This window comes from Pleuronectes platessa, chromosome 13 (assembly GCF_947347685.1).
Source record: "Pleuronectes platessa chromosome 13, fPlePla1.1, whole genome shotgun sequence".
Taxonomy (NCBI): Eukaryota; Metazoa; Chordata; class Actinopteri; order Pleuronectiformes; family Pleuronectidae; genus Pleuronectes; species Pleuronectes platessa.
Window position 1 is genome coordinate 4,779,227 of NC_070638.1, and position 16,853 is coordinate 4,796,079.

The 16,853-nt window shown below is 41.5% G+C and overlaps 2 protein-coding genes across 2 annotated transcripts; both read left to right on the forward strand.

Annotated features, from left to right (window-relative positions):
- The first annotated feature begins 131 nt into the window (after nt 1-131).
- ralbp1 (ralA binding protein 1) lies at nt 132-7,572 on the forward strand. The gene is made up of 10 exons (XM_053437600.1): nt 132-197; nt 2,128-2,436; nt 3,556-4,035; nt 4,123-4,472; nt 4,954-5,115; nt 5,701-5,832; nt 6,122-6,232; nt 6,380-6,501; nt 6,610-6,730; nt 7,067-7,572. The coding sequence occupies exons 2-10, from the start codon at nt 2,184-2,186 to the stop codon at nt 7,364-7,366; spliced, it is 2,031 nt and encodes a 676-aa protein (XP_053293575.1). The 5' UTR covers nt 132-197; nt 2,128-2,183; the 3' UTR covers nt 7,367-7,572.
- Nucleotides 7,573-9,477: 1,905 nt separating this feature from the next.
- Nucleotides 9,478-16,851, forward strand: rab31 (RAB31, member RAS oncogene family). The gene is made up of 7 exons (XM_053437671.1): nt 9,478-9,701; nt 11,291-11,370; nt 11,811-11,892; nt 13,165-13,236; nt 13,762-13,868; nt 14,655-14,764; nt 14,886-16,851. The coding sequence occupies exons 1-7, from the start codon at nt 9,666-9,668 to the stop codon at nt 14,981-14,983; spliced, it is 585 nt and encodes a 194-aa protein (XP_053293646.1). The 5' UTR covers nt 9,478-9,665; the 3' UTR covers nt 14,984-16,851.
- The last annotated feature ends 2 nt before the right edge of the window (nt 16,852-16,853 follow it).

Sequence of the window (16,853 nt, forward strand, 5' to 3'; positions counted from 1 at the left end):
CTTAGTGAATCCCACATCATTATTGGGCAGTAAATCCTGCGTAAACTTTACATTTCTTCCAGGAACTGAGGTTTTACCTTTTGAACTCCATCTCCCAGCGTGCATTGGGGCCGCAGCGCATGCGCATACGGGTTTATTTAGCATCCAGACATCCGGAAGCTGCGGCTGTGAAACTGGCCCGAACGGGTCAGAAGCTGGTAAAGTTTCTCGTCTTTTGTGTTTTGCTCGTTCACCGACAGCACAGCGGGTGGGCGGAAAGGGGGTTTAGCACCTGAAGCTAACCGTGCTAACCGGTGTCGGGTTGGTCCGGGTCCAGCAGGGCCGCTTTAACACGGGTAGGCAGGCTAATCGGTTAGCTTAGCATGTCGGGCAGCTGGCTGGAGGAACGTCTCAATATGGGGCCGTTTCATTCGGAGCAGAGCTTCTTCCTCCTCATCACTGGGTTCAGTCTAAATCTACTGGTGTTTAAACAGCAGAGTGATGGGGGTACTGGTCGTGTTGGGGTGGGTTTATTCTGGAAACGGGACAGAGACAGGAAACCGTGAAGCTAATCTCCCCCACAGGGAAGGAAGATTAAGAAAACCAGACGTGAGAAGTGTTTTTTAATAACCAGTTAAGACAGTGGGTGTGTTATTGTTTTTATTAGTTTCCATCTCGGTCTTCTGGGGAGAAAGTGTCCGCCCACAGTCAAACCTGGATAAACAAACGTAAACAACAGGACAGATGCTAGTTTCTCCTTTTTAAAACACATCCCACCCTCTCAGCTAAAAGTGTGAATTTATCTATTTCTGACACGTTCAACCTGTGAGTTCACATACGACAATAACACACAAACACAGACTCCAAACTGTATTTACAAAGATAATGTAAAGATCTAGGTCTATACTTCATCAAAATACCTATACATGGCTGCCACACCCATAGACCACCATCATACAGATGTGCATCAATCCTTTTGTCCTTCTTCATGTTTCAAACATCTTAAAGGTTATTCAGTAAAAAGAAAAGCACTGAAGCAACATTATGTTTTAATACGCCTGTAAAATGTAGTTTAATGTCGTTTTAGGTTTGTTTATGATATACATTACATTCTTCTTGGCATCCACCTCAACATGCATGCATTTAAGGTTAATACACAAAAATAATGCTTTCACATATCCTCTCATACACAGAGTGGGATTCACTTTAACTGGTCTCAGCCTGTATGGACACTCACTGTATGTGATGTGAAACCAGTCTGTGTAAAGCTCATATTAGTTTACATTCTTGATACTTGGTTTTCAGTAGATTTTTTTTTGCGGCAGGTATGATAACCACCAAACCTCAACAGTGCATTAACAAAACATTAAACTATTATAAATAGAGGTATAAGATAATACATATTTATATGTTAAATTGTTGTACAGGAATAACAACTTAAACTGGACTTGTATCCTCACAAAGTCACTTCTCGTAACCTGTAAATATGTGCATTGTGTTTTAACATATGTTAACTTGTGATGGTCGAGGATATGAGGCGATGCCAACAAGTTAAATAGATGAATAGTTTAAATGTTTTATTGACCCTGTGGGAAAGAAAACAGATAAATAAGAACTCAAGAAGCTGTATGTTAAATAATTCAGATTAACAATCTATGTGAATATTTAAATCCATATTACAGATTGACAAATGATTTTGACCAGCTCCCTAAGATGAACAAATATCTGTTGATCTACACTCAACAGTGTTGTGTCTCAGTCACAGAGGACTGGAGTTGAGTGTGTGTTGAGAGTGGAAGTCAGAAGAAAGGCATGGAGGATGTGATTGTTCGTATGCCAGAGCTCCATCTGGTGGTTGGAATAGACTGCTGCAGTTGTTCTGTTCATTCTCTTTTAATCATAATATTCAGGAAACAAGGAAGCCAAATATAGGCATTTAGAACTTAATTTAGACACTTTATAAGAGAAGGTTAAAAAATTGTTTATTACATTGTTGGACCAGAATTACAACATTCTGTCACATAAATAACAAGTGTGTTAATCGTGGAAAAATGTCGACCTGCTCTGATCTCAGCAGTAGGAGATTATCTGAGAGCTCTGATGCTCATTTGCATCGAGTCAATATCTAACATTTCTTCTCCCGTGCAGGTGTGATGGAGAGGTGATGTGCAGTTAGCCAGGAGAGTGATCAGGACACCGTCGCCATGACCGAGTGCTTCCTGCCCCCCAGCAGCAGCCCCACCGAGCAGCGCAGGGCCGAGCATCCAGGGGGGGTGGCGCGCACCCCGAGTTCCGAAGAGATCAGCCCCACCAAGTTCCCGGGGTTGTATCGCACCGGTGAACCGTCGCCACCTCGCGATGGCTCCCATCATCACGAGCCACCGGACGCCTACGTCTCTGATGATGACAAGGAGCACGGCAAGAAGAAGAACAAGTTCAAGAAGAAAGAGAAAAGGAGTAAGTTTGAAATTTACTGTTATTATTGACCTTTGAAATTAGTTAAAACTTTGCTCATGATCTGGACAAAATGTTGAAAATTACATCGTTTTCTTTTGCTGCATATTTAAACTGTAATCTAATGTAGTAACATTAATTATGAGGTCATGTTTGTAGTTTTGAGACAATACATGGTTATTATGCTAAGAAATAGTAATTTAATTATAGAATAAAATCATTTTAAGCCTGTTTTGAACTATAACTACATGTTTAATTTGTATTCATTAGGGACAATAGAACCTGACTTGGATTCTTGTAGGCCAATAGAGATACTGATATAGAGATGTTATAAAATAAATTTCGATATGCTATATCAGCTCATACATACATATATATAAACCTAGATACATATCTGCAAACTTAAATGCAGAGATGTGTATGAAAGGCTCAAATCCAAAGCTGATTTTTATCAGACAACCCATAAATCGATAAAAAACACTCTTTATTATAGAGCAGTGGAGAAAGTGATGCCTCCTCACTAGTGGCTCGTGAATAAACAAAGAACTTCCCACTCCATTCCATCCTGTTGTTATCTTTAGCAGTGAGAAATCCTCCTTTACTGAACAGGTTTTTTACTGAGTGCTGGTCAGGCCCCCTTTTCCGATTTTGTATCTGGATTTTTCCGTTTCTGTATTTAGCCCCTACACCAGGGTGCGGTGAGAGAGAGGAAGAGATGGACAGTTTCAGGGCACACCCAGTGAGCCTCATGGAGGTGTGTCGCTGGCAGCGGCGTGATACACAGAGCCCCATGTGGGGGAAACCCAGAGTAGAGATAAATCCAGGAGAGAAAACATTGTTTGACACTTTCCTGTGGAAGTAGGCTCTGAGGGAAAATGTTTAAATTTAGTTGGATCTGGAGTGGAGAGGCGTAAGGTGCAGTGGGAGCTATTCTAAATCAGTGGTTGACCTCTTTTTCCAGTCCCAGTTCTCCCCCTCCTCTATCTTCTCTCTCATGCATCTCTCTTCCTTTCTCTATTTCACTGATCATAGTTCTGTGGTGAGAGGAGGATAAGGATTCAGGGGTGTTTCTCCCCTCAGTTCTAACGCTATTTCTCCCTCTACTCTTCCTTACTCTCACAGCGGAAGGTTACGCCGCCTTCCAGGAGGACAGTTCAGCAGATGAAGCAGAGAGCCCGTCCAAGATGAAGCGCTCCAAAGGAATCCACGTTTTCAAGAAGCCGAGCTTCTCCAAGAAAAAGGAGAAGGACTTCAAGGTGAAGGAGAAAGAGAAGGAGAAAGAGAAAGAAAAGGAGAAAGAGAAGGAAAAAGAGAAGCCCCCCAAGGAAGACAAGGTCAAGGATAAGAAATCCAAGGACCTGACGGCTGCTGATGTGGTGAAGCAGTGGAAAGAAAAGAAGAAGAAGAAGAAACCAACAACGGAGGTAGAGCCGGTCCTAGTGGAGATCCCCACCTTCAGGCCCATCTTTGGAGCTCCCCTGTCCGAAGCTGTCAAGAGGACAGCTCTGTATGACGGCATCCAGCTGCCGGCCGTCTTCAGGGAGTGTGTGGACTATATTGAAAACTATGGCATGAAGTGTGAGGGCATCTACCGGGTCTCAGGTGAGGAAACCTCGGGTGAAAACATTTTTAAAAAGGCACAAAATGTTTGTATTTTTTTCTAAGTACTTGTGTGTGTGATTGATCAAGGTATGAAGTCAAAGGTGGATGAATTAAAAGCAGCATATGACCGTGAGGAGTGCCCCTGCCTGGAGGAGTACGACCCCCACACGGTTGCCAGTCTACTGAAGCAGTACCTCCGTGAGCTGCCGGAGAACCTGTTGGGCCGAGACCTGGCCCAGCGCTTCGAGGACGCCTGCGGTCGGCAGGTGGAGGCCGAGAAGATGGCGGAGTTCCAGAGGCTTCTGTCCGAGGTGTCACCAGAGAACCGACTTATTCTCTCCTGGCTCGTCACACACATGGACCACGTCATCGCCAGGGAGGCTGAAACCAAGATGAACATTCAGAACATCTCCATCGTCCTCAACCCAACCATACAGGTCAGTGAGAGAATGAGAGGTGATTTGAAGATTAATGGGAAAATATCACAAAGATGAGGAAATGTTGCAGAGGGAACCGTATCAGCAGCAACCGGCAAATACAAAAATAGGGAATTTGGCTCTGGCTCAAATATATATGGAAAAAAAAATAAGAAACCATCCTGTAGCAACACACCCAGTTTGTTTTATTGGATCAAACTGTCAGTTCATCTCAGAAAACCCTGGCCCAGTTTAGTGAAGCTGATTTATTCCCACAGGGGACAATCTCTGTAGCTGCTCCACTTACTCTCCAGCAGCAGCATCAGCCTCAGCACTGTTAAATACACACTTTCGATTAATTGTGGTGTCCAGAGTCAAATTAATCAAGTAATAACACAAACACAAATAAAATGACTACTGCCACACAGAAGCAGTTTGTTTCGGGGCCTTTATAGCTGTGTGAATAGCTTTGTGTTCACCGACTCATTTATTTTGTGTGTAGATTGGGAACCGTGTCCTTTACACGTTCTTCACACACGTGCCGGAGCTGTTTGGAGACATCGTGCTGAAGCAGGTGGTGCGACCGCTCCGCTGGTCCAACATGGCAACGATGCCGGCGCTGCCCGAGACGCAGGAGACCATCAAGGAGGAGATCCGACGACAGGTGGGTTCAGGCCTGAAGAGTCTTAGTTCATTATTTGATCGAGGGATTCAATTGATGAAAAAATAAAAGAATAATTTGATATCTTGGGGAAAATATGCTTATTTTTGCAGAGAGAGATAATCACTCGTGTTTGTTTGTTTAATACGAAGCTGAATTGTTATTTGCAGGTTTAATCTATAATGTAGATCCTTCAACAAAACACTGGAACCAAACAATTGCAGCCCAATCTACATAAGATATATATTGCTGTTTCTAAGATCTCTGAAATATTTACATATCCTTTTGTCAAGTAAACAGATTTTACCAAATAGTTATTTAGGAATTAAACCATATAAGCTTCTGTGTCTCACTCATATAGTGTCCTGTCAACAATAATAATATTTAAACAGATTTGTATTTGTTTGAAGACAATGGTTTGCATCTTAAATAAAATTAATGGTGTTCATATTATAAGACATTCTGCAGAAATGGAGGAAGATTTCAACTAAACACTGTAACTCAAAGAGTTTAAACATTTTTACTCTTGTATTTATTCAACTTGTTTTGTATTTCTGTGGCACCTGTGTTGTAATTTGTGTATTTTAGGAGTTCCTGTTGAACTGCCTCCACCGGGACCTGCAGGCGGGGGTGAAGGACTTGTCCAAAGAGGAGCGACTCTGGGAAGTTCAGCGAATCCTGACGGCTCTGAAACGCAAACTGAGGGAGGCCAAACGCCAGGTTAGTAGTGTCAATAATATTTATCTGTACTTATGTTTGTCAACGTCTTTTCATATTAAGATTTAATTGTAACAACACATTGCCAGCAGCTGCCTGTTAATCGACATTTCTGATGTCTGGTGCTTGTATTGTGTTTCCAGTTGGCTTTGGTTCGTAAAATTGATGGTCAGATTTTAGCGCCTTGCTGTACAAAGATAAACAGATAGTTGTTATTGTTAGATCATTTGAAATATTTGTATTATGTCTGACCCTTGTGCTCTTTCTTTATCTTTCCACTGTCTGTTTTTAGGAGTGCGAGAGTAAAATAGCTCAGGAGATAGCGAGTCTGTCAAAGGAGGATGTTTCAAAAGAGGAAATGACTGAGAATGAAGAGGAAGTTATTAACCTCCTCTTAGCCCAGGTGAGTTATTCAACAAACCACATAACATCCGTCATGAAAGCCTGAAGTTGATGTTTAGTCCTGCAGGACTCTCACTCTTTATTTATGTCCACGTGTGTCAATCTGAGGGGGAATAATTTCGTGATTACCCCACTTGTTCCCAACCAGGAAAATGAGATCCTGACAGAGCAGGAGGAGCTAATCTCTCTTGAGCAGGTGCTCCGTAGACAGATAGCTACAGAGAAAGAAGAGATCGAGAGGCTGCGAGCAGAGATAGCAGACATACAGAGGTGAGAGAGGCCTGAAATCATCCTGAGCATTAGATATGTTGTAATATGACACACAACTGACGTTACATACCCTGTGAATGTGAAATCCATCTTTGTTTTACTCCTCAGTCGGCAGCAGGGTCGCAGTGAGACAGAGGAATACTCGTCAGACAGTGAAAGTGAGAGTGAAGACGAGGAAGAGCTGCAGATGATTCTGGAAGATCTGCAGAAGCAAAACGAGGAACTTGAGGTGAGAAAAACCTCATCGGCTGTTAGATATCGACTAAGTTGTGTTTTCTTTTCACTGGAGTTTTTTTTTTTACTGATGGACACCAGAGATATAGAGTTACATCATTCATATGTGTTTATATGAGTGTCCAGCTAGTTCCGTTCCTCTTACAACATTAAAAGTAGCATAATAAACTATAAGAATCCCAAAGACACATCCTAAACATAGCTAGTAATATTAACAAAGAGCTGTGGGTATTTAGTTCCACTCATCCCATCACTAAACCTCTCTATTTACTCTCTTACTGGATGAACAAGCTGGTTTCTTAAACTCTGTCTACGTTCTGTTGCCCTGCAGAACAAGAACACTCACCTGAACCAGGCCATCCACGAGGAGCAGGAGGCCATCTTGGAGCTCCGCGTCCAGCTCCGCCTCCTGCACAGCCAGAAAGTGCAGCAGGAGCCGATTGTTCAGCAGCCGGCCGAACAGGTGCCCCCCCCTCAGCCGAGCCCGGAGGCCCAAAGCGAGGAGCAGCCCAAACGGCCCGTCATCGCGGTGACTGCTGCCACCGATGCAGCTGCCTCAGCCAATGGGAAGGCAGCGAAGGATCCGTCGAAGCCCTCGCCGAGCAAGGACAAGAGAGACTCCAACATGTGACGTCAGCATCACTCGTCATCCACCGGAGATTTCACATTTCTGGATCAGTGCATTCGTGAGTGATTGTGTCCACAGAGTGACAGCCATGTAAAAGTATTTTATATGTCCATTGTCTTTGGTTCCTCGACTCTCAGCACAAATTCATTGTTTCTCATTTCCCCACAAAATACAAAAGAAGAAGAAACGTGAGAGAAGAAGGGGGGGGGGGGGGGGGGGGGGCATATTTTCAAATCCTCAGTGCCAAGCCTGTATGAGGGGAGGGGAGGGGGGTGGAAGAGAGTGGAGACCACAGACAGTTTATTTTTTACAGGTGAGGGCTCTGTCACTGGTTTTGTCCCTTACCTTGACATTTCTCACGTTAGGACAGAGACCACTGTGCCATACCTGAAGATGCCAGACTGGACGAGTTCCCCCAGAGAACCACTAACACAAAAAAGCTCTTTGAATAATGAAGAATTTACGATTGGTCTATCTATATATTATATATTTAAAGTAGTATTCTGAAGAATACAAATGACTATTCCAAGAAAACGCATTGATTTTGAATTAGTGCTTTTTAGTAATATATGATTATACATGTATAAATACGTTGTAGATGCTTTCTCTTTCCTCTGAACAGCTGTGGTGTCGTGCGCCACAGCTGACCAGTGGATGAAACGGCAAACAAATACACAGTCGTGAGTGCGAACGTAGACAAACGGCTGGAGGCGACACTTAGCAGTGCAATCATCTTCCTGAGGAAACATTTCTCCGGTGTTGCGACGCGATAACAAACGTGTAGGCTCATTTCCATTTTGCTGTGTGTTTGTCTGTGTGTGGTTGTTTAACTCTTGTTGTGTGGAGTTATTATTTATGACATCAGTGGGCCGTGAGGGTACACAACACGACTCAATCATTTCATTTCTCAGCCGGTCCATGACTGTTGTGAAAGTACTGTCAATAGCATGGCCTGGCTTACTTTGCTGCATCTGTATATTATTGTAAAATTGCAGACATACTGTATTTTCAGCTCTTTATGTTATGTCATGTTTTTTCCTTTTTTTTAATTAATGACCTGTATGAAGTATGTGAGTGTGACTGCATCTGCTTTGGTCACGGGCAAATCGAAGCAAACTCATGGGGACTCATGATCCAGTGTGTTTATTAATCCTGTGACTGAAACAGAGAAACGCTTGATCAGGCCGAGAAGCTTCTCACAAGGTTATTTTCATATTGTTCTGAGCTTTTTCAGCTTATTGTTGCAGACAGAATAATGCTGTGAAGAATAAAGTGTCAATCCGAATCACTGATCTGAACCCCGTCTCTTTCTTCGACCCAAAGTCTAAATGTATGACTGGATGTTTATAGTCAATATTTAGTGGGTCATATTTTCCATTACATGTTCTCCAAACATTCTTCCCTCTAACAGACAAACGAGGGTGTAAATGAAGGATTCACTTCAGGTTTTGAGGAAGTGAACTGGGAAGAACAAACTGGGTTAATGATTCAGTGTATAAGAGACAGTGGATCCACCCGACCCTTTTTATTTATTTATTTTGAACTGGTTTCCGATTTGGAAAGTAGTCGCATCAAGTAGAACAAAAACAGCCAGAAAACACAGGAAATAACCAAGTGTCGTTTCAAAACTAAAGCATACTGGTAAATGTATATAAATATAACTCTACTCTAAATCATTTATTTCACAGTTTTAGTTTCTAGTTGATTGGTATGATTTGTGTTTCACGTAAAGATGGTGAATTAAATTGACCTGTAGCATTAATTATGATACGTTATTATGGATTTAAATATCAACCAACATAGGACATTAGCCGCACTGACCAAATAAAGCTGACATTAAACTGTTACTAACACTGAATAACTATGATAACTGTTATAATTATAATAACTTTATTTTTATAGTACCTATCTAAACAAGGTTACAAAATAAATCCATGGCAAAAGGATAAATGAAATGAAAGGTGATAATGATCAAAACAATTATATTATTTCCCTCCAAAATTCAATAAGTATGATAAAATAGAAATACTCCAGTACAGAAAAGTATAGTTACTCTCTATCACTTTTGTTTTCTCATTGTCACGTAGCCAGTAGAGGGGTACTTTTATTTTTGAAAGTCCCCAGCCGGAAGTAGTGTTTTCCATTAGCCTGGCTGCCTCCGGCCGAGCTGCTCCGGTGTCAGAGGCTCAGTTTGTCTTTTATCAACAAGACGAGATTTAATCCAACGTTTCCAACATGTCGAGAGAAGAACAGTGAGCGAGACACCGACGAGGGAATGAACTGAAACCCGCTCGGACCCAACATGGCGATCAGGGAGCTCAAAGTCTGTCTCCTGGGGGTAAGTTACAGATGTTTTCTGTCGCCCCACTTTGTCCTGGGGCTGAATTCCTCCAGTCTGCAGCGGCTCTGACCTGATTTACACGTAAACAACATATTATTATATTTATCTTATTTTAACTTTAACGTGTTGTTGGAGAACTCGTATGTACCGTTAGCTAGTGTGACTGGAAAGACTCCAGCTAATCGACCGGTGGCCGCAGTTTTCATTTTTTTAAACTTCCGTTTTCCTCTCGTCTGCGACAAACTTTCTCCATTTAAAACAACCACGCTAAGTGTTTCGTTAACTTTTGTCTTATTGTTTTAACGGTTCTGTCAGTTTATCGCCCATTGCGTCATCGCTGGGTCGACCGCTAACTTCCTGCTGCGTTAGCAAAAACACAGCCCCCTCCCGTTTAAACCTGGTTCTGCCGCTAGCTCCACCTAGCTCATCCTCACCAGCTCCTATTAATATTCATATACTATATATATCAGTGTTTAGTCACTGCCCTGATTCTCTAAAGTTAGCGTTTGGTCATATTTCAGCTATGTGCAGCCATAAATAGGTGTCAAAAAGCAAAGCATGAGTCATAAAGCCAAAATAAAATGATAAACAATTAAAGGATAGTGATGAAGTTTATCAAACTATAAAAAGCTTTCTCACTGAGATTAGATGAGGTAATCCGTCATTAGTCCTAATCATTAGCGGTTTACAAAGATGGACGTCATGACTTCTGCTCCTAAAGTGAAGCCAAAGCGTCTCAATCGCCACCTGGTGGCTGGTTGCAGTATAGGTCATAAATCAAGCCTCCTCCATGTTAGGAGACGTGAGATCGATCAAATTAAATAGTCCCACACGAGAGATGAAATTGTGCGACTCCAAATGTCAAGAGTCAGGACAAAATATCAGCGTTTGTTAAACTCACGCAATGTCGCGACAGTGGATGTGAGCATTTCAGTGGACAGAGATAACTACCAGTCCTACTGCTGTTAGAGCCCCCACCTGCCTGCCGCTCCCTCCACCATGTTGATACAACACACAACCAATGCTGCGCCTGTTATCTTGGAGACTTGCTGACTTCGGTTGATGCCGGACAGTCTCAACCAAGCCGTCACGGTAATTAAAGATGAAACGGTACAAATTACCGTCAGGAATTTTATCAAAGCTTAGAGTGAAACCGGTAATTGTTTCATCGCTATCCCACATTAAATAAATTTATAAGCTGGGACTGACTGACTGACGATTTGTCTAGAATGTGTATCGGCGGGACCTACTACAGCTCCACCCCCCCCCCCACCCCGAACACTACCACACAGACTCTTATGAATCCATGTTGTTTTCTCTCTGTCTGACTATTTAGACACGTGGCTTGTAATCGTTTTGGTTAATTAACTTGTTTTGTTAGTGACTGATACAGTTTTGTTGTCCTGACGTGATATTGACTTGAACACAGAGCCAGTTGCAGGATGCATGGACAAACAGGAAACTATCTGATGGGATAGGCATGGGACCAAACTGTTGTATAATCACTAGTGTTCAATACTGAGAACTGACTCTGTTTACATGTGTGTTGGTTTTGCTGTGAATGACTTGTAACCCTCTGTTTACAGGACACTGGTGTAGGGAAGTCCAGTATTGTTTGCCGGTTCGTTCAGGATCATTTTGACCACAACATTAGTCCCACAATAGGGTAAGAGCATCACAAGTTCATGAGAGACCAGAACAGTAGGTCAGTCACATACAGCTAAAATCATTAAGATGATTTGAAGCACTCAAGTTAGACAATGAGGTTTTGATATTAATTCAGACACTAATTCAGATTCTGTCACAATCTAGTTGAATTCAGCTCAGTGTTATTTACATTTTTTAATATATATATATATTAAAATCAAAGCATTCAAAAACTTTTTTTTCATGCTTGCACTGTTTCTGTTGAAGCCTATGGATAAATATAAAATAATCCCTAGCACCTGGCCTGTAGGGTGTGGTGTAATGCAAAAATAAATGATCATGAAATGCAAATCTTTCTAGTTTACTGCATGGTGGGCAAATATGAAGCTCAGACACTCAGTGCTGACTGGTTTCCTGTGTCTTACAAATACAGAGTAAAAACCACTGTGTCCCCCACAGGGCATCGTTCCTGACCAAGACAGTGCCATGTGGACACGAACTGCACAAATTCCTGATCTGGGATACAGCGGGACAGGAAAGGGTGAGTGCATCCATCACAGCTATTCTTGACTTACTCACTCTGAGCTCTGAAGTAACACACATGACTCTTCTGAGTCACGTCAATCTTTCTGTCATACTTTGCATCAGGAAGCAAACAGTGACACAATCGCCTCACTGTCAGGGGTCCACATGACAGGGAGTTATTATTAGGTGTGAAACAGGATGATTTATCAAGGGATTAAAGGTCATGAGACTGTGGTCTCCTCTTAGACATCCATTCGATGGATCCCAGACCTGAACAAGCTAGTGCAAGTATTTACTGCCTGTGTGTGAAAAAGACTGTTACCAGGGTTCATTGTGCTCTTTCTATGTGGGACTAATATCACATTCATCACACTTGAGTCTCGTTATTATCTAAGATCTCGCTCAATATCTGTGAACGTCACACACTGTCAAAAATGTGAATTTACTACTTCTACTGGGGCGGGTTATAGTAACAGCAGGCAACAAAGACGATGGTACTATGATCACTGGCAGTGTGTACAATAAAGACACTCTGGAAGTTTTAATTTGATGACTGAGCCCCCATATTGTTTGTATTGGATATTATTTTTGAGACTGATAATATGAGTATTTGAGATACCTCTACATACAAGATGGGAGCGATGATTAGATTAGATAAGATTCAACTTTATTGTCATTGTACAAGTACTAGGACAACGAAATACAGTTTAGCATCTAACCAGAAGTGCAAAAAAAGCAGTAAAAGTGCAGAGTATGTGCATTTGTAAAGTGGAATATGTAAATAAATAAGATATGTACAGTAAGAAATATATATGGAATAAGAATATCTAAAGTCAGTGTAAGTGAAATGAAAATGAGAAAAATGAAGCGAATGAGGTAGTAGTCATATTATATACAGATGGTCATATTATATATATGATGGGAGTGATGGGAACATGGGGCTCATTGGTAATATCCACCATTCAGTTGTGTTCCAGTTCAGTGAGTGGGACAACGCAGTCAGAGCTCCAGTCAACACATTGACAAGTTTAGTATTTTCTCTGCATGAAAACCACGTGATCACTCAGACATGGAGAATGAATCCCTATGTGTGGCTGCAGAGGGCGCTGTTGCTCAGTAAAAGTAACATAGTGTTGCTTTAATGTAATCTGCAGAATCAATGGGGCCAGATAAGAGTTTTCAGTTTTTAAGCCAGCTTCACATTAATGATTAGATTAATCATAATGGTCACAGGAGGTTATTGAAGTAGTATTATTTATGCATCTTTTAATGTGTGGTCTCTCTTTAGTTCCACTCTTTAGCTCCTATGTACTACAGAGGATCGGCTGCTGCTGTCATTGTCTACGACATAACTAAACTGGTAAGAATAACACAACACTCATCACCTCTCAATCAGTGGAGTGATAATAATTCAATCTTGGTTGCTGTGGTGTCATAGCCAGTGGTTTAAAGCGTCAGAGCTGCTGGCAGAAACCCAGTAGAACCCAGTAGAACCCAGTAGAACCCAGTGGGCCAACTGAAAAATGAAACATCCCCCTTTTTCTTTAACTAAGTATTGTTGAATTGTTTTTGAGCAATGTCCTTCAACTGTAACTCTGCCACTGGAGCTGCTGCTGGGTTCTCACTGGTCTATTAAAAGGGCACAGCTGAAAAAGCTGGTCTCACAGTAAAAGCTTGAAGTAAAATTCAATTACTTTTCCATCACTGTGGAATGCTTTGCTTCCGTGACCTACAAATGTCATTCCTTCCTGGTTGGTCATGGAAACTTGTCTGAAAAATCCCAATCCAATGCCTTGAGTATGTGTCACGACTTGAAGGAGATGTGGGGCACACTCTCACAGAGCACCGATCCCAGGGTCCACAATGATGTGCTCTTGTTGTTCAGGACTCTTTCCAGACACTGAAGAGGTGGGTGAAGGAGCTGAAGGAACACGGTCCAGAGGACATTGTCGTAGCCATAGCAGGAAACAAGAACGATTTAGGAGACATCAGGTGGGAGGACCTTCATCTCTTAGACTGTCATAACTGTATAACAATAAAAGAGACGCTTTGAGGAAACTTAAAGTGACTCTAACGATGCATATAAAGTTTAGTTTAAACTAAAACATGAGCTTCTTTGGACTGTTGTATGTATGCATCCCTTCTTTTAAGGCCCCGTTCAGACCTGGTGTTAACATCTGTCCTTAAAGATCCGGTCACAAGGGAACAGATCCCATTTTATCTGTTCACATCTGGCATTTAAATGTGTCCTCAATGTGTTTTCTGTGACCTAGAGATCATATCTCGCTTCCCCGTCCTACATACACACAAACATCATTTCTGTTCAATAAGATCAAATTAGGTTGGTTTGGGAGAGTCTGAGTTTAAAGATGTGTCTGTCGTCGATGATTGTGTGTGTGTCTCTGTGTACCGGCACAAACGAGAGAGAGACGGGAGAATCAGGAGGGACTGAGTGAATCAATTTGCAGCTTTATCCCATTAGAAAATAATATCATTACTTGTTGCTCAGTGTTGGTATTGTGAAAGTGGCCACAAACAAATCAACATGTAGTCACAGAGAAGTGTAAGAATACCTGAGATTTATTGTGAAACTGTGGCCTGTCAGAGACGTCAGCTCCTTCACATGTGAGCCAGGATGCACCTGCATTTACACCGCTGTAAAAATGTGGCATTTTCATTCACACCTGTACCTTGAGCTGACCACTTGTGATTGATACGGTTTAATTTTTCTCACAAAAATCATTAACTTGTGTATTTTGGTTTCCTTCTCTTTTACAGGGAAGTTCCAATGAAGGAAGCGAAGGAGTTTGCTGAATCAATTGCAGCTATTTTCATCGAGACCAGCGCCAGAAATGCTGTGAATGTCGAGGAGCTCTTTCAGAAAATCAGTAGGTTTCATGTCTCTTTGCTGTGTCTGTATCACGTGTTTGTGGAAACTGTTTAACTGGAGAGAGAGAGATTTTAACAACACAACTGCTCTGTGAGTGACCCTGTCCTGGTGTGTTTCAGGTAAACAGATTCCACCTCTGGAGAATCCTGACGTGGACAGCAACGAATCCTTCCAACTCAACCGGCAGCCCGCTCTGTCTGCCAGGAGATGCTGCTAGTACCAACAGAGGCGATGACTACCTTCGGCGTCAGGGACCCCACCAGCACTTCTCATCGTCCACAACATGCACGCTTGTCTTACTCCAGGTGAAAGACAGGCCAGTGCACAGACAGATGTCCGCTTGCACATGACGTTCACCTGCAACATGAGACAGAAAACCTGCCAGCAGTGTTAATATGGGTCGTTAGGAAACATTCAGTTTGTCCCCCTCAGGTGGTGTTTTGCCTGCATTACATCATTTTTTTTAATTTCGATTTAATACGAAGCTCATTACAAAAGGCAGTTTTATCTCTCTATCGTTATTAATTTTACAATTTAACACAAAGTATTTACAAGCCACCTGGGTGCTGAGCTCTATGAAGCTGGGTTTTGTTTGCGGATGCACCTACAGTTTTATTGCAAGAGTCAACTGCTCTGTAGATTTCCATTGCACTGTGGCTCTTCAATTGCACAAACACATTTAATGAACGTTTTTATATTGATTTTGTATTATCAAGTCCACACTTCTGCTTCTCGTGGAGCTTTTGTGTTTGTGTCTGTCTCTCGTATATATATAGATTTCTTTTTTTAAATATTTGTATAAGAGGATGTTGAGGTCGAACTTCGGACGAGAATTCAGTTGTGTAGCTCAGACGCAGCGGCTTTACATTCCACTCTTTTGTCCATTCGCTGCATAAGTGTTTGACTGTATTGCTGCAGAATAACCAGCTTAGAGGCCTTAATTGTACTAGCGGTGTGTTATCCCCTGTTCAAACACTGTGACCAATGCTAGGATTGTTTACATAGTGATTTGTTAAAGATGTTTTCTACATGCTGAAGTGTGTTGTCTGGAGATTTCACTACAGGGAATGACTGTATACAACTGCCAAACATAAGAAGTATCTCTACCTGAGAAAGGGTCACAGTTAATACTGTTCGGGAAGTGAAAAGACCTGCATGTGTTTTATTCCTAACGTGTCTGCAGCTGTTTGAGTTTTTAAGAAGAGGTTGTGTTTTGTGTCTACTAACCGAAGTCGATAAGAATTACAGGAATATATTCGTGCAAAAAAGTTGAAATGTGCTAACAATGAAAGTCCCTTAGCAAAATTGTCAAGAATGAGATTATATAGAGTGTTGTTAGTGTTTCTTTTGCAGCATCGCTCTTGGATTTGACCACTCGAGAAATTTTAAACAGCACTTTGGCACCATTGACGACAGTATTAGTAACAAGTTTTTTTAAATGTTGAAAGTTACAGTTACCTCATAACAATAGTGATTGATCGGACCGAGGTGGTCAACGTGGATTTAAATGTTATCAGTATTCTGGTTCCACATTTCATTACCCCCAAAAACATGTTTACATTTATCCTTTGTCCTTTTAGAAAATGTGTTATTCCATCCACTTTTGTGAGTTAGTGGAGCTCAGTTAACTGTAGGACCAGCAGGTACTGTTCCATGTATGCAAAGTCCCACCAAACTGCATTTTAAAATCTACCAATTAATGATAACGTGATGCAGAGTATGTCAAAGTTTACTAGCAGTTCAACTAAAACTTATTTTTTTTATGCAATGTGGTTTGACCTCACTTCCACTCTGACAGTCAAGGACATATTGAGAAAAGACATTTCATGTGAGGTTACTTGTTGCCGTTTCCAACCAGAACTTTATGTCCTCTACACAAGTGCCTTTGTTTTTCTAAACAAATTTGTCATGGCTAAAAAAGGCATCCTGCAAGAAAAATGCATGAATTACTAAATTTGTACAGACTATCTGTACATATAACATAACAGAGAGTTACCTGCAGAAATCCTTAGACTGTCATGATTCCCTGTATCCTCTTTTTAACTTTTGTATATTAATCAATGTAATAAAGAAATAATTATTCTACT